This window comes from Podarcis tiliguerta (assembly GCF_965153285.1).
Source record: "Podarcis tiliguerta genome assembly, chromosome: 5".
In the NCBI taxonomy this organism is placed as follows: Eukaryota; Metazoa; Chordata; class Lepidosauria; order Squamata; family Lacertidae; genus Podarcis; species Podarcis tiliguerta.
Window position 1 is genome coordinate 16,541,633 of NC_139538.1, and position 22,632 is coordinate 16,564,264.

Consider the following 22,632-nt stretch of genomic DNA (forward strand, 5'->3'; position numbering starts at 1 on the left):
CTTGCTAGCTAGGGGTGATGGGAGTTGTAGTTCAACAACATCTGGGGACTCACAGGTTGAGAAAGGCTGCCCTAGATAGATGGATGGGTAGTCTTGAAGCAGATTGGACCTTTACACACATATTTTCTGCATTATGTAAGGCTCGTGGAGATGTTGGTATTATGAAGAGAGTAGTAAAAAGCTTCTATGGTACCAGAACTAAAGTGAAACATGTTTCTGCAAACCAGCACTGGAAGTGTATCAGCATCCCCTCTGTGGGGAATCACTGGTACAGGAGGGGTCCCGATTGCTCAATCGCCCCTCCCAGATAAATAATGGTAATTCAAAATCTGTCCACATGAAAAGTAAAACCAATTTAAAAACTGAAAAATTCAACTGAATTGAAAAATTAAAACGTAAGGTCTAACAACTGTTGCTGGTAGTCCGGGGTTTTTTTCCGGGGCTGATTCTTCTTTTTTGCGGGGGTTGTGGTTTTTCATTCTTTCATTCATGCTGCTTGCTATCTGCCTTGCTTCATATGCTTTGCTGAAGCGCAGGACTAGGACGAGACCTGGCCTGCTGCCCTAAGATAGGTAGCTATGAATTTTTATTGATCTAATATGCTAGGGAACTTAAATTTGTTTCACATCTAGATGGACTGGAGGGAGTTAGAGTGATGTTATTTACTTTGATTGATTGCTTTGCCAATGCTACTTATTAGTTCACATGCAAATCATATCCAATTGCTTTCAGCCTAATCATATTTTATCTTATTTTGCTTCGATTCCTAGGAATTCAATTTTCTATGTAACTTCTCTATAAATTCTAGATCATTCGCAATTCTATTTCATATCATTTAATTCTATTAAGCTTTGGGTATCAGTAAACCCAGTGATTCATTTCAGTTACACTCAGTAGTCTGTGAGTTTGGTCTTTTTTAAAAATCACCTACATTTTACTCCCTATTCCACTGGGCTGCTAACTGAGCAAATCTGAACCTTGATTATGGTCCGATGCATTGGCCCAGATTTGGCATGGTATGCACTGATATTGACAGGATCACACGACTAACACCAGGAGCCACCTTTATCCCAACATGCATTGCTACAATAGCGCCATGTATGGTGGTCATGCTGCTCAGATCAGGCTGTGTCCCAGTAGTGGGTCTCCAGTTTCAACTGGAGAACAATTCATCTCATTTGTTACCCCAAAGTCTGTTCCCTTTAGGATTTTTTTTAAAAAAACTAGGTTTAATTTTGCTTCTCATCCTGCCTTCAGTTCTTCTTTCCTTCTCCTGCTTTTTTTTTGGGTTGGCACTAATTGCAGTTGTTTTTTGTTTAAATTTACAAAGTTGGAGGCAGTAATCATTTCACAGGGCTTAGGTATTGACTGCTGCAATTTGTCCTCTCTCTTTCTGTGAATAGCAGTGGGCTCCCTTATGCTTGCAAACACCTAGATTGCTGTCCTGTTCCCTATAGAAGGGTATTATCAAGAATAACAATAACAATTGCTTTTAAAAGGAAGGAAAAGATAGAGGGGTGTATCTGGGTGTGCATGTTCTGTTGTTAAGTCTGCATGATCCAAGCACCAATATACAGTGGTACCTCGGGTTACATACGCTTCAGGTTATATACGCTTCAGGTTACAGACTCTGCTAACCCAGAAATAGTGCTTCAGGTTAAGAACTTTGCTTCAGGATGAGAACAGAAATCGTGCTCCGGCGGCGTGGCAGCAGCAGGAGGCCCCATTAGCTAAAGTGGTGCTTCAGGTTAAGAACAGTTTCAGGTTAAGAATGGACCTCCAGAACAAATTAAGTACTTAACCCGAGGTACCACTGTATTATATTTGTGTGTTCCCCCTAAGCAACAGCTTCATTGATTGGCAGAAAGCAATAGATCTGTATGAGTAGCATTAGTTAAAGGTAAAAGTAAAGATACTCCTGTTAGGTCCAATCGCGGACGACTCTGGAGTTGAGCGCTCATATCGCTCTATAGGCCGAGGGAGCTGGCGTTTGTCCGCAAACAGCTTCCGGGTCATGTCGCCAGCATGACTAAGCCGCTTCTGGCGAACCAGAGCAGTGCACAGAAATGCCGTTTACCTTCCTGCCAGAGCGGTACCTATTTATCTACTTGCACTTTGACGTGCTTTCGAACTTCTAGTTCGGCAGGAGCAGGGACCGAGCAACGGGAGCTTACCCCGTCACGGGGATTCGAACCACCGACCTTCTGATCGGCAAGTCCTAGGCTCTGTGGTTTAACCCACAATGCCACCTGCGTCCCTCTGCCTTCTACCCCATCCTTTAAATCAGTCTAGGGCAGTGTCCTGTACAGCATAAGTTAGTGAATGGTAAATAATGGGAAGTGGCCGGGGGTGGCTATTATGCTTTCCCAATCCTATGCATGTTAACTCACATTTAAGTCCCACTGAAGTCACTTCATCATACACAGGATAGGCACCCAAGGTACTGTGCTTCAGAGGTGGGGAGCCTGTGGCCCTGCAAACCTATCTGGCCACACCTCTTTCCCCAGACCACACCCCTCAATAGCCCTGCTTCATACGGTACTTTTCATTTGCCTGGAATGTGTCTTTGAACCCTTGCTTGTATGAATGAAAAACACAGAGGACTGTCTGTGAGTGTGTGTAGAATCACAGAATTGGAAGGGATCCCAAGGGTCATCCAGTCCAACTCCCTGCAGGAATCTCAGCTAAAGCATCCAGGACAGATGGCCATTCAACCTCTGCTTAAAAGCCTCCGAGGGAGTCCACAACCTCCTGTGGGAGACCGTTCCACTGTCAAACCACTCTTACTGTTAGAAAGGTTTTCCTGATGTTTAGTTGGAATCTCCTTTCTTTGCAATTTGAAGCCATTGGTTTGAGTTCTACCCTCCAGAGCAGGAGAAAACAAGCCTGTTCCCTCTTCCATGTGACAGCCCTTAAGATATTTGTAAATGGCTATCGTCTCTCAGTCTCCTCCTTTCCAGGCTAAACATACCCAGTTCCTTCAACCATTCCTCATAAGGCCTGGTTTTGAGACCCTCTTGGTTGCGCACATTCCAGCTTGTCAACATCCTTCTTAAATTGTGGTCAGTGGCGTTGCGTGGGTTGTCAGCACCCGGGGCAAGGCAAGTAATTTGCGCCCCCCGCTGCACTGTCCCTCCCCCAGATAGTCCCTCGCTCTCTCTCCGCACCGCACCGCACCGCATGCCTGGCACCCCCCCCCCTCCACAGTGGGCGGCGACCCAGCGGCTCGGATCGGATTTGCACAGCCAGCACTGCAGTGAGAGAGAGTGAGTGAGCCAGGTAGGGGCAGAGAGCTGCGAGTGCGAGCGCCCCCCCCCAGATGTTGCGGCCGGCCCCCCCCTGCACCCCCATGCTATGCCACTGATTGTGGTGCCCAGAATTAGACACAGTATTCCAGGTGTGGTCTGACCAAGGCAAGACTACTATCCAAAGGTAAATTTTACATCCATTACTCCACCCACCTTTTCCACTGGCCCCCCACACCATTGGCTTGTAGCCTCTATAAAGTTGCTTAGAAGGGATTGAGGCCCTCGGGCTGTAAAAGGTTTCACATCCCTTGCTTTACATCGGCCAGGTTTTTCTTGTAATCTGTATCATAGTCACTCTTCACAAGCATCACTGCACCTGCATTTGAATGAGTTTAATGTTCTCAGAAACAAAAAACGGCAAGTTACATGCAGGAATGCTAGCAATGGGAGGAAGGAATAGCCAAGTTCTACATGCTCGTGCATTTGTGCCAGACATGCTGTTACCAGCAATCATTCAACCACAAGGAGAATTAAAGCTATGGGCACTGCCAACGTCGGTGGCAACCAAGCCCCATTGAAAATCAATGCAAACAAAGCTAGCCTTCAACACGTGCCCCGTTGCTTTCAATGGGCTATATCCAATGAACTCATCCCATTGCACAATGGGTCTTCCTCTCATCCTTTCCTTGCACCTCCCCAAAGCTGCTCCTAAGGGCTAGGGGAGCAGACAGAGAGGGAAATAAAAAGAAGTCACACTGTGCAGGATGAGGTCCTTCCTTGCACCAATCAGGCGACTTCATTGAATATAACCCAGCAAGACTAAGGCTGCAACTGTGTATGTGGTTAACTTAGGAGTAAGTTCCTCTGAACACTACGGAACTGATTTCTGAGTATACATGTGTAAGGTTGCACAAAAATCTGTACCTGGATTGGGACCAGTGTTCTAGTTACACAACTGAAGCAAAGTGCTATTGCAATGCTCATTTGCTACATTCGCAAGCAACCCACAGCGTCGCAGAAGGCATCACATGAATTCCTGTAAATCTGCTTGCAAGAAGGAACCACGTTAAAACCTGATAAATTATTAACTTTCTCGTATTGATTATGAAGTTTTGCCATTTACAAGAGCAGCTACTCAATTTCAAGCTGGCAGAGCCGTTACATTACAGCAGTTCCCAAAATTCTAAAATCTGAAGACCCCTCTCTCTCTCTCTCTCTATGTATGGAATTAAAATGTCAGGCACATATCAATCCTACATCCTGGAAAATTAACCTTGAGATTGAGTAAGAATTTCCTTCAGAGATGTGTTTCCAACACCCTTTTCAGGTCTTTGCATTAATCTATGATTTTGGCATGCTTCCTCATGGGAAAGAAACAAGCCTGGAATGCTGACTCAAAAGACAAGGTGGTCAGTCAGACCACCATTTAAGAGCAGTTGCTCCTTTATTGTTTTAAATTAGATAACCTCAGAGTGATGCTACAGCACAAAACAGCTTTAGGGTGGTAGCCAATGTTAGCCCTACTCAGAGTAGACCCAATGAAAATAACAGGCACGATTAGCTTATGCCCATTAATTTCTACGCGTCTACTCTAAGTACAACTTGGCTGGTTACACTCCTGAGCATCACCAGCTCTGTCCTCCAAACATTAGGTGTGGCCGCCTGCAAAGGAAATCCTATGTAATTAGGCCTTGCACACACTTGAGAATCCTGTGGTGGGAGGGGCCGATGCAGTCACATGACCTTCAAGGGGTTAGCGCCGCAACAATGCAGCTCCATTCAACTCCATTCAACACATGAAGGAGGCTGTCGTCCTGCGGTATTCTGGGAAAAAATAAATATGGACAATAGAAGCGAGGCCTTTATTAGCTCTGCCTCTCCTCTGCAGAATGCCCCAAAACATTCTGGGGACCACTGACCCTGAAATCCTCCCCACAGGAGGACTCACAGGACGGGCTAACTCCCAATTCAGCAACCCGAAACAATTTTTCTGCCCCACTTCAGCACCTACCAATTTCAATGATGGTAGTAAAAATAAAAATGCAATAAAGCAGACTGGGGTGGGGGCAGCACCCTGACGGGAATGAAAACTGCACCCTTCCCTAGTCATCAAATAGATCATTTGATGAGCTGAAAGGGAGCAAGCTCTCCTCCTCAGCTGATCTGCCTGTGTACACTTTGTGTGTGTTTGTGTCTGCAAGAGAGTATGACATGACAACACCCACACTTGCCATGTGGCCCCTAGAGAGCTTGCCAATGGGGAATGTGGCTCTTTGGCTCCCAAAAATATTATCAGCTGCCCCTTCTTTAATTATTTCTCCTAGTATCCAATTAGTTTCTCCACAGCACAGGAAGTTACTGCAGTACAGAATTTGGGGACAACTGCATTACAGTTCAACGAGACAGAAAGTGCGGCCGCTGACATGGTTACGGTTTTTATTTTAAAGGAACAACACAAGGTATCACAAGGACGACATTTACTTTAATACTGAAAGCTTTTCTTCCACAGCCGTGGTCTGCAATTTCTAGCTGAAGTTAAGATCTGGAAGCTGGTTTTCCTTTTCCCCCCTCCCTTCCGTTCAAACCGTGCCTCGAATGTAACAATGCAAAAAAGAAACAAACAAATCACACGGCAAATCTTAAATACATCGACTGCAATCTCAGTGTGCTTATTTTCTTTTGTGTGTGGGTGGGTTTGGCGAGCCTTGTGGGGATATTACAGTTCTTCAAAGTCGTGAGCGCTTGTATTCATCGCTTCTGGGTGCATCACTCTCCCCATGAAAACGATGGTACCTAAAGGGGAGAGAAAAAGAGAGAGATGTACAAAGGAGGAAAAGGCATCAGAAGGAGGGCAAGCGGGGGGAGACGGGACGTTTGCTGCATCTTTCAAAATGTATGGATTCAAGTCTGGAAAACCCATGGATAAAATAGCTCAGTGGTAGAGTCTCTGCTTTTTTTGCAAAAGGTCCCAGGTTCAAACCTTTGGCATTTTATTGAATTGTTGAATTTATACACCGCCCTATACCCGGGGGTCTCTCGGGGCTGGGAATGTCTGCTGCTTGAGTCCCCGGAGAGCTGCTGCCAGTCAGTGTGGACAATACTGAGCTGCGCAGACAAAATGGACAATCCTATGCACAAGAAGCTGACGTAATGCAAGCTTGCCTAAGTTACCGTATTTTTCACTCTATAGGATGCACTTTCCCCCCTCCAAAAATTAAGGGGAAATGTGTGTGCAGCCTATGGAGCGAATGCAGGCTCCTTGGCTTCAGCGATAGCAACGCGAAGCCTCCGAAGTGCAGAGGGAGAGCTCCCCCCCGCGCTCCGGAGGCTTCGCGTTGCTTTTGCTGAAGCCCCCTGAAGCCCCCGGAGCGCAGCGCAAACTCCCGCTGCGCTCCGGGGACTTCAGGCAGCTATCCGCAAGCCTTCGGAGTGCAGCAGGAGTTCTCGCTGCGCTCTGAAGGCTTGCGAATAGCCGCCTGAAGACTGGAGAGTGAGAGGGGTCGATGCACACCAATCCCTCTTGCTCTCCAGGCTTCGCTTTGCTGGAGTTTTCCCTCTCTGCGCAGCGCCCCTTCAGCGAAGCGGGAGGAGAAATGGAAGGGGCTCCGTTTCCCCTACCGCTTCGCTGAAGGGGCGCTGCACAGAGAGGGGGAGAATCCCCCCCCCGTTCTCCCCCCCTCCTATGGTCTGGTTTGTCCTACGGTCCGGTGCATCCTATAGAGCGAAAAATACGGTAAGCTGGTGTAAAGTTACACCAGACCCTGTTCAGTGGTGGGGCTGCCGCTCCTGTTCTGCCTAAATAGTGTCAAAACAAATCTTTAAACAAGCCTTCAGGTCTCATGGCTGAGCTGAATGGGCTTAGGATTCACCCCAGGCCCCCTCTCCTCTGGTCCTGCCCTTGCCAAACCCCCAGAAAGCCTCAATTTGGGGAATTAATGCCAACCTTGGCACAGCTGGCTGAGCCCTGGCTGCTTCATGGCCATTAAGTGTGGTATTGTGTGGATGTGAGCAAATCTATCCATTCTGGTTTCTCATTTTTTCTAGTCCTAAATTCTGTTCCCCACATCTCTATATCAATCTGCATTTTAAAAAATCAAATCAAATCAAAAGTTCCCATTTTAGTGTGAATTTCTGCAAAGCACTTTCCCTAATAAAGTATTTTGGGTATACCGCCCCTGACAATATATGCATTTTATGCACATTTCATCCTAGCACACACATTTTTGTACATGTTACCCGGCGGGAGAACAGCACTGCAGAATTTGGTGCAGTCCAAATTTCAAAGGATGACTGCGTTTTGGTTGCATAGCCTTTCAGAAAGCGTGAATTAGGTACGGTTGCCTTTAAATGCAGAATGAGTCAAATTTCTTACCACTTCGCATGTCGGATAGAAGAATTCTCCATCCACTAGAGAACTATGCATGCGGTAGGTGGAGAATTGCTCAATTATCTGGTCTTCTTTTATGGCTCAATTTCATAACCGATGAGAGACTTATGGGAGCTGCTGGAAAGTTAACAGATAGTTTCCCACAGCTATCGGGATTTGTAAAAATTTGAAGCTGATGCACTCTGTTTTAAAATTTATACTGTATTGCACCACATCTTTTTGTAAGGCCAGCTGCAAAAAAACAGCATTTGTTTGTTTGAGAAGCGGATTTTTTTTAAAAAAAGATGCCGAACACCACAATATGCCCAAAACAATCCAATTATGGACTGGTTTGGCATAGGCAAACTCGGCGCTCCAGATGTTTTGGGACTACAATTCCCATCAAGCCTGACCATTGGTCCTGTTAGCTAGGGATCATGGGAGTTGTAGTCCCAAAACATCTGGAGCGCCGAGGTTGCCTATGCCTGGAGTAGAGGGAAGTGTTGATCACATCCACCAGACCCATCAATTCAATCTCTAGGATAGTCAATGTACAATGGACATAATGTTTGCAAAAGGGCTAAAATGGGCAAAGTCTAACATGGACACAAAATCATGGAATTGTTGAGTCAGAAGGGACCCCAAGGCTCATTTTGTCCAATTCCCTGCAATGCAGGAATCTCAGTATGCTTCCTTTGATTTTATGTGGGAGATACAGATAGGCCACTACATAGGTATCATTGCATCATTTGCTAGGAAACATACAAAGCTGTCTTAGTCTGACCACTGGTCCATCTTGCCTAGCAGTTCTCCTGAGTCGTGTGCAGAACAGATCTTACCCCAGTCCTGCTACCCAATGCTGTAATTTTAATTGGCGCTGTTGGGGATTGAATCTGAAACATCCTGCATGCAAAGCCTGTGCTCTACCATTCGGCTGTTGCTTCTTCCCAAGACTATAGGCGAAGAAAACTCCATATACTCTTAAATCAATCTGTTTTGTTAGATAGCAGGCAGTTCTCACCACTCCTGTCCAACACATGAATAACTGATCATACTGGTGGACTGGGTACTCTCGGTTCAAAGTTTTAGTATTCTGCTGCAATACTGACGAGTGGGATAAGACTCAAAAGGTGCAGCATATTATGAGAACATAAGAGCGGCTCTGCTGGTTCAGGCCAGAGGTCTGCCTAGTCCAGCATTCTGTCCTCACAAGTAGCCAATGGGAAGCCTCAAAGCAGGACATGAGCACAATGGCACTCCCCGCGCTTGCAGTTCCCAGAAACTCATTTTCAGAAGCAAACCGCCTCTGATACTGGATGAAAGGAGGACAGCTGCATGCATCTTTCAAGCTAGGCCACAAGGGAGTCAAAACGCTGGCTCGCTCTTGCAAACTGGCAGTGGCTCTCACCATCCTAAGAATGGCTTCCCACAAGTAATTCTATTTTATACAAATAAATGAGTTCTATATACACTATCAGGGTGTGGTGTTGTTTTTTGCTGCTGCTGGGGGGAAACATCAAGCCAGTCGTTGAGATCAGAGAATCACTGAATTGTAGAGGTGGAAGGATCATCTAGTCCAGGCATAGGCAAACTCGGCCCTCCAGTCGTTTTGAGACTACAATTCCCATCATCCCTGACCACTGGTCCTGTTAGCTAGGGATGATGGGAGTCGTAGTCCCCAAACATCTGGAGGGCCGAGTTTGCCTATGCCTGATTTAGTCCAACCCCTGCAATGCAGGAATACGCAGCTGCCCCGTAGGGGGATCAAGCTGCAACCTTGCTACTATCAGCACCATGCTCCAACCAATTGAGCTATACAGCAGAGATTGTCTGGAGGGACAAGATAGCGCTCCCCCATGGAACGGAAGCACGACTCATGCTAATGAGAAGTCATGCTTCTAGTGCTGAGGGTCCAAGCCTGTGGAACAGCCTCCCACTAGAAGTCAGACAGGCACTAGTCTTGTTGAGTTTCAGATACCTGCTTTAAACCTGCTTTTATTTCAAGAGGCCTCTGCCATCACAAATGCTTCTCTGGTGTTTCAAACAAGAGTTTCAAAAAGCATGGGGGAAATGCAGAGAATACTTCACAAACCAGTGCCCTAAAATACATACCTGGATTTGTTTCGATTAATGTCTGCAGGAGACTTTGAGGATATTTAAGTTATAATCAGAAAACTCTTAATAATTATTCATAGAGGAAACAGTTTATAAGAAGTAAATAAGGAGGCCAGATACAGGATAAAGGAAGTCTTTTATTTGGTTGTTTGTATTGTTGTATGTTATGCCCATTGTATGTTATGTTCATGTTTATTGAGGGTGGATTTCTGTATGAGGGGGTGGGGGGTTTATGTTATGTTGTAAATAAAATTTCCAATAAAATATTTTAAAAATAAATAACTCCTGATGGTTTCTGTTGACATTTTAACTTTCCGAGGTCTCTCTGTTTTGGAGCTTTCATCTTTGTTTTTAAATTGTGATATTTTTTTTTAAATCACTATAAGCTGCTTTGAGACCTTGACAATGAAAAGCAAGATATACATTTTTAAAAATAAAATAAATAAATGAAAAGCAGCAATTAGAAGTTTAAATTGTCTTACAGCCATTTCATATATTATTTCCCCTGCCGCCGTCCCCCGAAACAGATGTGTTGAGAGAAGCAGAATTGTCTTTTGGGATGTGTGTACAGGGGACTGGAGAGCCAATTTGCTTCTGGGAGGCCACTATGGCACTCAAGACACTCATTACAGAACTGCAGGCTCAGCCTATATTTAGGAGGCTTGCACCAGCATGACAAATTGCATGTTCTGCTGGAGGAGAACAAGTCAGAAAACCCCATCATTATAATTAATTAAATGTATATAAACACTCATCAATAATTATACACCGAGTGGCTTAAAAAAAAATAGTGACAGCTTCAGTTATTAATATTTTGTACATTGTCTTGTTTGTGACGATGCTAAAAATACAAGGTGTTAATAACTGGAAATAATACTAAGCATTTAAAAAAAATCATGTAACTTTTCTTGCAAATGGAGAGCGCATATGCACTTTTACAACCCAAATTAAACTGCCCTAGGTCACAACAACCCAAAGTTTGTTTGAGCCACAATTAAGAAATCTGGGTGAATAACAAAGTCTTATTCAACTGATGATGAAAAGACCATAGAGAAAGTGCTAGACAAGCCTCTCTAGGGGGGCTATTCCACAGCTGCAGGGCCACTCCTGAAAAGGCCCTCTCCTAGGTGGCGACCTGGCTCACTTCACTTGGTGCAATGCTAATATCAGGGCATCTGAAAATGATCTTAAGGTTTGGGCATGCCTATGTGGGAGGAGGTGATCATCATGTCATATTTATTAGGTAAAGGTAAAGGGACCCCTGACCATTAGGTCCAGACATGGACGTCTCTGGGGTTGCGGCGCTCATCTCGCTTTACTGGCTGAGGGAGCCGGCGTACAGCTTCCGGGTCATGTGGCCAGCATGACTAAGCCCCTTCTGGCAAACCAGAGCAGCTCACGGAAACACCGTTTACCTTCCCGCCAGAGCGGTACCTATTTATCTACTTGCACTTTGACGTTCTTTCGAACTGCTAGGTTGGCAGGAGCAGGGACCAAGCAACGGGAGCTCACCCCGTCGCGGGGATTCAAACCGCTGACCTTCTGATCATCAAGTCCTCGGCTCTGTGGTTTAACCCACAGCGCCACCCGCGTCCCTTGTCATATTTATTAGGAGCCGTCAAATGACAACTTTCTGAAGGTAAGAGCTGTCTGATAGTGGAATGGACTATGGTGGTGGACTCTGGAATGGAGGTGTTTAAAAAGACGTTGGATGGCCACCTGTCAGGGATCCCTCCTCTGTGATTCCTGAATTTCAGGGGACTGGACTGGACGACTCTTAGAGTCATCTCTCCATTCCAACTCCACAGTTCTATTATTCTACGAACATACAGGGCCCACCCGTCAGAGCAGGCATCATAATACTGGGATATCTGGTTAAATAATCTCTCCTGGCTTTAGGCAGCTTCTTAATATTCTGGTGAGGATTCAACAGGAGTAACAAGAACTCAAAAAAGAGATGAATGCACTCACCTGTTCTTCTGTTCCTGACCATAAAGAAAAAAGGATGATCCACTATAACTTGGGGGTACAGCACGGCCATCCTGCTTATGGCTATCATTCCTGGGGAGAGACGACAAAGGGGCAACCTTTGAAATATCCCACCAATGTCCTCGTATCCCCCACTCTTCTTCTGTGTCACACCATTAAGGACACATGTAAAGACAGCGCAAAACGGGAAATCTGGAGAAACACACACCACAACTCTTCTGTGCAAGCGCAGGCTGTCAACAAGACACACAGCTAGCAATCTCGTCTTAAAATGAAAAGAGACTTGCAAAGAAATGGATGTGCTGAGTTATGCTCTGGGAATGATTAACAACTGGCAGTGGCACCATTTATTTCTCACTGCTGGGGGAACGGCTTATAACTTACCAAAAGAGGCAGAACTTTGAGAAAGAGAGTTATGATGGCCATTCCCTTTCAACCTAGGAAATGCATTGTGTTCGACAGTCCCGCCACCCACATGCTAAGCAGTGGCAGAATGCATTGGGCAAACGTGGAAACCCATTCACTCTTGGCTCTATCGGACTGTGGTCATTTCCTGCAACTTGCTCTGGCCTTCCTTGAAATCTAACATTTGGGCCCCCAAAAAATGCAAGCTCTTGAATAGGTTATTGCAAAACTTTTGTTGACTTACTCTGGTTACAGACATTAAGTGTGCATAGGACTTGTGGGCTTACGGTTGGAAATAATCACACCACTTTGTGTGCAGTGTTTACTTTGCCGTGTTTACCCTCAGCAAGAGACAAGATTCTTCTTTAGGAGTTGGTGCAGATGTGATGCTAAAAGGACCCCTGACAGTTAAGTCTAGTCGCAGACGACTCTGAGGTTGCGGGGCTCATCTTGCTTAACAGGCCAAGGGAGCCGGTGTTTGTCCGCAGACAGTTTTTCCGAGTCATGTGGACAGCATGACTAAGCCACTTCTGGTGAAACCAGAGTGTCGGAGTGGTACCTATTTATCTACTTGCACTTTTTGGTGTGCTTTCGAACTGCTAGATTGGCAGGAGCTGGGACCAAGCAACAAGAGCTCACCCCGTCGCGGGGATTCAAACCGCCAACCTTCTCATCAGCAAGCCCAAGAGGCTCAGTTGTTTAGACCACAGTGCCACCTGCGTCCCGTGATGCTAGATCCCTGCTAACCACAGTGAGCAAATGGAGCGTTGTCCTTATGAAGGCGGAGTCACTCTCCCCAGCTCTTCTTAACGGCGTAAGAAAAATGCTGGGTGCAGTCCAGCATCCTGGTCTTTTAGTGGCCAAATAGATGCCTCTTGGAAGCCCCCAAACTGGGCAATAGACCCTGCTTGCTGCTGTTGTTTTCCCCCATAGGAAGTAGTCTTCAGAGGGATGTTGCTTCTCAACCTGGAGGCTGCATATAGTCATCATGACCCATAACCACCGATAGATTTATCTGTCAAGAATTTGCCTAATCCCCCATTGAGAGCCACTTAAGTTAGTGGCAACCACCAAATATGGTGCCAGCAAACTGCATAAAGAGTTTATGTGCTATGTAATCTGATAGGTCCTTTAGACTGAATTGAATCTCCTGCCAATCAGTTTTGTCGGGCGGAGCTAATTCCTACCAACCCAGTTGACTATGCATGGATAAGCAATCTGTCAACACCAACATTAATAAAGGTCAAGGCTAACAAGGGCTTCCCTTAACCCTTGATTTGAAACCCACGTCTGATTGCACCTCCAGATCCTGGCTGAAGGGCTAATGGTGGCATGCTTTAGCCATGGTTCCAGAGGATGGTTTAAAGGCACATAAGACCACCGCCTTCCTGAATCAAAGCAAAGTTTGAAAAACGTCAGTGCCTGGATGGGGAGACTGCCTAGGAATGACATGTGAACTATCTTGGGGGTCCATGATGGAAGAAGGGTGGTTCTAAAGTAAACAAAAAATAAAATAAAATGATAGCGCCAATTAAGAAGGGTGATTTACAGGGCAGAAAGATAGTCAAAGCTGGGGGAAAATATGAGAGAATCATATGTTGAAAATGTTGCCTATAAGAATAAAATAAAATTATTATAAATTAGTTTGGAGATCTTATCTAACACCAGTCAGATTAAATCAAAGGAATATTTGGTGTTATGTTGGAGGGGATGCCAGGAAACCGGGAATTATGTTCACATGTGGTGGGGGTGTAAATATGTACCATTTTTCTGGCAAAGGGTGTTCAAGGAGATAACAGAAATTGCTGGGTTAAAGCTGACCAAAAGTCCAGAGGAAGCATTATTATCAATTTATGATGAGGTGGAAGGTACTCAGGCTACGAAGCACATGCTCACAAATTTATTGACAGCTGCACAAATTATGACAGCTAGGAAGTGGAAGGGGCAAGCAGAATATAAAATGCAAGGATGGTATAAAGAGGTGTGGGGATATAGCTATTAATGATAAATTAACACGTGCCATTAAAGTAAGATGGGGAATACACAGGAGAAATGATTTTGAGGAGATATGGAAGGTGTTTGTAGAATTTGTACAGTTAAAACAGCAAGGGGTCAAACCATCGCAAGAGGTGGGAGGTTGGATAGTTACAATGGAATGGTCTTGGTGGTGGGGCGCATATTTCTATTCTTATTTATTTATGATTATTACTTTGCCAAAAGAAAAAAGAAAAAGAAAAACACAGGGGGAAAGGGGGGGGGAGAAGGGTGATTTGGCAAAGGGCAGGATTTGCTCCAGGATGGCTGGCCTCAGCGTGAGAGGCGAGGTGTTGCTCCCATTCATTGGAACTGGGGTGGGCAGGATGACGATGGGGATGTACTAGGTGTTCGTTTCTGTTTCTCACTGAGCAGCTGCTTGGAGTCACAGGACTCTGTTTACATTCCAGAGACCTTCCAGTCTCACGGGAAAGCAGACAGGATGTGACGTTAGTGGTTTCCTGTTTCCTTTGTTCCTTTGTTCAGTTGCTCTTTGCTTTCGAAGAGAGAGGATGTACTTTTCTTTTGCTGTCTGCATAGCTTAGAAATAAAGCATAGCATGTAGCCAAACCTCTCGTCTCTCCCCTGTGCTGGGAACTCTGCTGGATGAAGAATGTGCCTTGGAGCCTCATCAAAGGATTGAGGTCGCTAATTATTCGTCGGAGGCGATTCCGGAGACTCGGCCCGAAGATGAGGCTTTATCAACTTGGCCGAGTGGAGATTCCGACACTAGGTTGGTGGGGCTGCAGGTGGGCACAGGTACAGGTGCCCCCCCACCTTCCTCACCAACACTCTGTCCCACACCATAGGAGGGTGTCTCATGTACCATCGTTATATAGGGCTTCTTCCCAGTTGGTGAACAGGGAACCACTGTCCCATGTGCACCGAGTCCTATTTGTCCCAGTGGAAACCTCTGTTTTTGTTGCAGAAGCTATAGCCAAGGAAGAACCAGGGTGTCCTGGTGGAGATAACAGATGGATAGGCACTTTGAGGAGCTGAATAGGAGGCTGAACTGGGGGAGAACAGACAGAAATGGCTGAACATTTGTATTCCTGAGGTAGAGGTCCAACAGCACGCAGATTTGATTTTTAACACCCGGGACACGAAAGGAACATTGTAGGCCGAACATATTAGTAGAGAGGCAGGGTTTGATCTTAATAAAATTTGGAAATATTTTATGACTGCTCCCTTGAGCTTTTCATTTTCCAGGGGTTTCAATTAACTTTTATTGAGTTGATATGTGAAAAAAACCCAGCAACAATAAACCTGAGTAAATAAAATGTCCATGCATGCCCAGGCATGAGAGTAATCCTCACTTGGAACAGTTTGGGGAAAGCAGTTTTTCAGCCAGAATTATAGCTGTACAGGGGGCTTGCCACAAAGATTATTTCTTTTTCTCCTAATGAAATAATTGGACCTGGGGAGATCAAGTCAAACCACAGAAGAAACAGAAATGATTTGCTGGTGGGAAAAGCCAATATTTGCAAGTGACAATCAAACAGTTCTACCATCTGGTCCTTCCGTAACAGTTAGAAAGCTGGTGTCCCCCCCCCCTTTATTCATATACAATGCCTTTATCCAAACGCAACTGAATTCTTGCACTCTTTCCAGCTTACTTGGAAACAAAAAGTTCTGACTCCAATCCAATATTTTGCTATACAGCAGCAACAGAGCACAGGTTCCAACTTTATGAATAGCTCTCAGACCATTATCTAATGTCTAGTAGAGCTGTGCAGGGGTCCTCTGATGATTTAGGGCCTCAGCTGAGACTTCTCCCTGCTACCTCTTCGCTGCGTGTTTAAAACCCTAATTGACCACATAGTTGGGGGCAGGAAGAAGGAGACACACAGCTTGTCAGGTGTGCGTGCAGGAGCTAGGCCCTGTGACCAGTAGGACTTTGCAGGACTGGGGCCTTCCTAAGTTTGTTCTGGAGAGGCAAGGCGCGGCCGCACAGGTGAGGCTGATTGGTAACTCACAGCACCTGGTGGCAAGAGATGGGAAGGGATATAAGGTCAGCATTTCCCTTTGGCTCTTTGCCACAGCAACATGTTTCTTGCCATGCGGCATTTGGCTTCTTGCTTCCTCATCCTCGGACCCTTGACTTCGTGACTCCTTGCTTCTTGACCCTTGGACCCTTGACTTCATGACTCCTTGCTTCTTGACCCTCGGACTTCTGGATTCTCGTTCCTGCTCCCACCCTGCCATCTTGCCCCCGGTCCCGACATCCTCAGCCGGGACTTTGACCGCCTATGAACTGGACCGTGACACAACTTGCCTGAGCTTCTCCTCTATGCCAAATCTTCACTGCCAGACTGCTCTCCCTTCCAACAGCCCCAGATCACTCTGGGTGGACCCAGTGAGGCTGCCTCGGCCCAATCCAGGGTTGACCTTAAAATCATAGAATTGTAGGCATGGAAGGGACCTTGAGGCTCATCTAATCCAATGCCCTGCGATGCAGGAATATGCAGCTGTCTCATATGGGGATCAAACCTGTGACCTTGGGGTTATCAGCAGCACGCTCTAGCCAACTGAGCTATGCAAAAGACTTGTGCTGGCATGATTTGCTTTCTGGCTTGCTCCGTTGCAATGCCCTGCTGTCTAGTCCAGCATTCTGCTTCGCACAATGGCCAAGCCCACGAGGTCTCAAGGATTCTCTGAGCAAGTTACACCCATGTCATTATTCCATACAACAGATCAGGAAGCAAGGTGGAGGCAGTAGCTTAAAGCCATTCAAGAGAGCTCATGGCTAAGCTATAATCTGAACCCAGAACTTTTAAACTCCCATCTTATGCTCCAATTCAGTATACCCTGCTGATGCATAGCAGTGGTTCCCGTAACTGAGTCAACAGTTTGAGGAGGTGCTAACCTGAGGCAGCAGCAGCTTCTGAGCCTTCTTCATTCACTTCGAAGACAGACTTGTGAACTGCTTTTGAAAGGTGAAGTTCTTTGTTGTCTGGAAGAGAAAGGAATATTAAGAATGATATGAACAGTAAGTGTTAATGCGTTAAAATGGGAAATTGAAAATCAAATTGTATTATGATAAATTAAAGATTAAATTGAAGAAGAGGGAGAGGATTTGTTGAATTAGATAATTTGAACTAGAATACAAAAAAGGAAGGTGTGAGGAAGTCGAGGAAATAAGCTAATGAAAGATGTGGATATAAAATCTGGATGTGTGCTTTTACTTTTGTTTTTTATGTTGTATTGTTATATTGTTTTTATTTCAGTTTCTATTGTGGATGTATTTTTGGTGAATTTGTGTATTGTTTTTTTCTTTTTCTTTTATTATTGTCTTTCTTGATATAAGTATAAAATACCTAATAAAAAAATTATTTAAAAAAAAGGAAGAGAAAGGAGAAACAAAGGTCAGAGGAAAAGTAGGGATGGGTGGATGTGTGTCATAGTTTCTCATTTTTTCCAGTCGCAGACATTGTTCACTCCATTTCAGCATCACTTTGCATCACTTTATTTTTGTGTGTGTGTGTGTTTTGTATGTATCAGGGATTGTACATACCCCTTCTTCTAGACAGCTGGGCTCGCCTCTTTCCATCTGTGCTGACCCTAAACATCTTCTCTGAAGCACGGCCCATGCGTGTACCATTGATATACACAAATATGCATGCACTTGTGTGGATTTCTCTGAATATGCACATTTTGTACGCACTTTTGTTGAATGTATGCCTAGAGCAATGCAATGTGTTATTTCTATTGATATACACATTTATGTATGCAGCTTACTTTTTAGGTAACCCTAGGTTCACTGCCAATCTGGCCTCCTCTTAATTTTTTTATCAGTGTGCTCAAAACACCCACATACCAATGAAACATTAAATATGTGGAAAAAGAAAGAGAAACAGAAATAAAAAAACCCAATGATTTATTTTGCAGTTCTTGGGCTTGGTAGAATAATATAAAGTCTTAAGATTAATCCATCTTATTTGCAAAATTAATTACTAAATCATATCTATACTACTTTCTTTTAAAACCTTGCGTTTGTTTCAAATGTTGTATCTTCAACCTGTTCTTTTCCCCTGCAAAGCTATTAGCAATTTCCAACTCTCTCTCTCTCTCTCTCTCTCTCTCTCTCTGTGTGTGTGTGTGTGTGTGTGTCCATACTTCATTTAATAAAATAGCATCAGGGGTGTGTGAAAGGTTATTTCATATTTAGATATATATTTAAGTATGTACTTGCATACGTGTTTCATCAAAGTGTGTATTTTATCTCAATGTACACATTTATAAGTGTATTTTATCCTAGAATGCACATTTTTTAAAAATAATAATAATGGATTTTGGTCCTTTTTTGAGCCTAGATTATATTGCAAAATTCAGAGAAGTGTAAAATGCAAACGATAATTATACTCTAATCTGGTTGTTGCTCCAGGAGGTGCAAATTAGATCACTTGGCTAGCTTATGCTCTCCCCGTTTCTCCTAGTGATCACACTTCTCAGGGACACCTTGTGAGCTTGGCTTTCCCTTGAGAGAGACCATCAGAGATTTAGTATGTGTACTGTTTGAGTTTATTTACAGATGACGTGGGTGGCACTGTGGTCTAAACCACCGAGCCTCTTGGGTTTGCCGATCAGAAGTTTGGCAGTTCAAATCCCTGCGACGGGGTGAGCTCCCGTTGCTTGGTTCCAGCTCCTGCCCACATAGCAGTTTGAAAGCACACCAGTGCAAGTAGATAAATAGGTACCACTGTAGGGGGAAGGTAAACAGGGTTTCCATGCACTCTGGCTTCTGTCATGGTGTTCCATTGCGCCAAAAGCAGTTTAGGCCTGCTGACCACATGACCTGGAAAGCTGTCTGAGGACAAACACCGACTCCCTCGGCCTGAAAGTGAGATGAGCGCCGCAACCCCATAGTCGCCTTTGACTGGACTTAACCATCCAGGAATCCTTTACCTTTTTACTTTTACCTTATTTACAGATATACAGGTTGAGTGCAGGTGGAGGAAGCTAAGCTAAAATACCCCCAGCAACCCACCACTCTCACATCAGATCTCTTCAAAGGCACATGGTCTCTGTCTCTGCCCACATTTATACCATACATCTAAAGCTGTAGCTTTAACAATCAATCTCTCTTCAAGGGCAACTCCACGGAGCGTGTTGCACTGATGTCAAGTCAATTCAATGATTCCTTTAGCCCAGTAACATCTACTCTGATGGGCAGTGGCACTCCAGGATTGAAGGCAGAATGTCTATTCCATCACTGTCACCTAATTCTTTTAACCAGGTGTGCTGAACAGACACCCATAACCCAAATCATCAGCGCGAACACAAATGAGACCAAAACATTTGCCCATCAGACCCTAAACTGGGAAAACAGCCTGAGCATCAAAATTGCAATTTTATACACTCATGTTTTGCATGCCTGAGCCCGCTTAGAGGAGAAACGACTGAGAGGAAAATCCTGCATTTCTTTTTTGTTTTCTCACCCTGCTAATAATTAAAAAAGAGGGAAAGTAGCCTTTGTGAGAAACAAAAATAAATGAAGCACTGCATTTACCACATCAAGCCAGAGCTCTTAAGTAATTTAAAGATGGTACTTTGAAATTATTGCTGGGTGCTTAATTCAATAAAACCCAACTGTGAGCAAACCTTTCCGCCACCACCTGGGATGCCTTGGTTACTCACACAGAAAAATTAACAGCCCTGCTGTGGAGCCCATTAATCTTCTCTATGCTTAATGCTCAACGTTCCTCTATAAACAACTTAATCTTTAAAACGGTGGAGGAGTTAATTTGGTCGCGTAAAAACAGGTCTGTGGGTTTAAGGTTCGCCTGCTGGTTTTCATAAGGTAAAGGTGCAGGAAAAGTATAAATCTCTAGGAAAACAATTTGTCTCTTGGATGAAATGCAAAGCCGGTTCAACGCAGCTGCTGATTTTTGTGCTTCACAGCCGAATCCTAGGGCTCGCTGCATCAGCACTTTGAAGGAGCTAAATAAAGGTGTGGGAGTAGTCAGAAATGCTCTACTGGATCAAACCAAAGAGCAACCGAGGCCACAGTTTTGTTGCTGGCACTGGCCAGGCAACCACATGCCTCTGGGAAGCTGGTTCTGGAGGCAAACCCGCTTCCCTTGTCGCCCAGCTGCTGGTTCTCAGTTTACGGCAGGAGTAGGGAACTTCAGAGCCAGGGGTTGAAATCAACCATTGAGGGCTCTCTATCTGACCCTGGGCCCTTTCCCCAGGCCACATGCCTCACTGGCCTTGCCATCGCTTTTGCTTGGCTAGAAGTTGTCCTTGAAATCTTGACACACTTTCTATGGGGCTGAGGACACTTTAGCCCGCCCCCCAAAGTAAGGTGGTACGGGGATGAGCCTCCATCAGTCTTGAGGGGCTGGGCCTCCCCTTGGTGGTGGAAGGGCCTTGTTGGGCCTCCCTGCATTGGGCATTGCTGGGCCTCTTTGTGGCCTTTCTGCCTCCTCCCAATGTGCATGACATCACAGGTGACATCAGGTGCGCACGAGGGGCTCCCCCAATGCTGTGTGGAACTGGGGCACCTCTGAACTCTGATAATGCTTCTTGCTTGCCTTGCAAAGAGGCATGTAAGTAGAAACTAGCCTACATTTGTTGTCCTGTCTACTTTTGCCTCTGGCCCCACACACTACCGACATGTGGCCCTCAGAGGGCTGTCCATAAGGGAAGGGGCTATAAAATGTTCTCCACACCTGGCTGAAGAGAAAAGATTATCAGCAAGGCTTTAGGAGAAACTTTCCTAAACCGGGTGTTTGACAGTACAGTCATACCTTGGTTGTTGAACGCCCTGGAACTCGGACGTTTTGGCTCCCAAACGCCGCAAAATCGGAAGTGATTGTTCCCGATTGTGAACGTTCTTTTAGAACCCGAATGTCTGGTGGGGCTTCCATAGTTTCTGATTGGCTGCAGGAGCTTCCTTCAGCCAATCAGAAGCTGCCATTTGGTTTTCAAACGTTTTGGAAGTCGAACGGACTTCTGGGAATGGATTCCAAGGTACGACTGTAAACAGATTGTTTTGGGAATGCTCTTCTTTACTGGAGACAATGATACAGAGGCTGGGCAGGGATGCTGTATGACACTGGCAATTTGTGGGCCTCCAGATGTTCTGGGATTCCAACTCCTATCACTCCCAGGCAGCACCGTTCATGGTAAGAGATGATGGGAGTTGGGGTCCAACAGCAACTGGCAGTCCACAAGTTCCCTATTGTTGCTGAAGTTGCAGCCGGCATTGTAGATCCTGCATTGAGCAGTGGGTTGTACTAGAGCAGCCTTTTTCAACCTTGGATCCCTTGATATTGGTGGACAACATCCTCCATCACCTCTGACCATTGGCACTGCTGGCTAAGGATGATGGGACTTGTAGTCCAGAACATCTAGGAATTCAAGGGTGGGAATAACTAAGCTGGAGGACCTCCAAGGTCCCTTCCAACTCACAAATCCTATAGCAGAGGGACTTAGGAACCCCTCTGTTCCATGGGTGACTCCTACTGTTAACACATTGACTGTGCTCTCCAGGTAGACACAGGCTCTGGTAATTGATAATAAGGTTATGAACACTTGAGCGTTGAAGCAGATGACCTACATATCCAGTCTTAGTCTAGTAGCTTTTTCCGTTTCCTCCCCTCTGGAGAGTTTGTTCTATCGTTTTGCTAATGTGCTACTCTTTATTATTACTGTTGGTTCAACAGATGTACCAAGTGGAAACATGTAATTTCTTTTGTTTTTACATCACCTACACGCTCAATTTAATTCACTGGTGTGCTGTTCTAGCAACAGGCTAAAGAATTGTTGCTTATTCGCTTCCGCCTGACCCATTCTACTCCTGGTTTTATATATGACCCGGAAAGCTGTCTGTGGACAAACACCTGCTCCCTCGGCTTAAAGCGAGATGAGTGCTGCAACCCCATAGTCGCCTTTGACTGGACTTCACCATCCAGGGGTTCTTTTACCTTTTATGCACAGTCACATGAGCTCTGATGTGGCATTTCTAAAGACACACATTCATACACAGATTCTTGAATCAAAGGGACTTGCCTCCACATAAGGGGCTTTAGGACCAGTGTTTTAGTCCTGTCCTGCAAGCTGGAAAAGTCCAATACTTAAAAAAACCACAACAGCAACATTGTGTCATGGTTTCTGGTCACCCATTGCTGATTAATACAGCTGGTTGATTGTATTAAAGACAGCTCATGATTTAAAGTCTCCTGAAAGCCCTAAACGGCTTTGGCCCAGTATACCTGAAGGAGCGTCTCCACCCCCATTGTTCAGCTTAGACATTGAGGTCCAGCTTCAAAGGCCTTCTGGCGGTTCCCTCACAAGGAACCAGGTAGGGGCCTTCTTGGTAGTGGCGCCCGCCCTGTGGAAAGCCCTCCCACCAGATGCCAAGGAAATAAATAACTACCTGACTTTTAGAAGACATCTGAAGGCACCCCTGTATCAGGAGATTGTTAATGTCTAATGCTTTACAAATTTTTATGTGCTGTAAGCTGCCCAGAG

The 22,632-nt window shown here is 45.2% G+C and overlaps 1 protein-coding gene and 1 long non-coding RNA gene across 2 annotated transcripts in view; both read right to left on the reverse strand.

The window, feature by feature from the left end:
* Positions 1-22,632, reverse strand: part of LOC310678534 — a 241,139-nt gene that overhangs the window by 90,263 nt on the left and 128,244 nt on the right. The gene's annotated exons all lie outside the window — the stretch shown is intronic.
* SERPINI1 (serpin family I member 1) overlaps positions 5,671-22,632 on the reverse strand; it is a 101,831-nt gene continuing 84,869 nt past the window's right edge. Inside the window, exons 7-9 of the mRNA XM_083442390.1 lie at positions 17,024-17,110; positions 11,701-11,790; positions 5,671-6,041 (exon numbers count right to left, since the gene is read on the reverse strand). Of these exons, the coding sequence (XP_083298516.1) occupies positions 5,965-6,041; positions 11,701-11,790; positions 17,024-17,110 (254 nt within the window). The 3' untranslated portion in view covers positions 5,671-5,964. The remainder of the gene's footprint in view (positions 6,042-11,700; positions 11,791-17,023; positions 17,111-22,632) is intronic.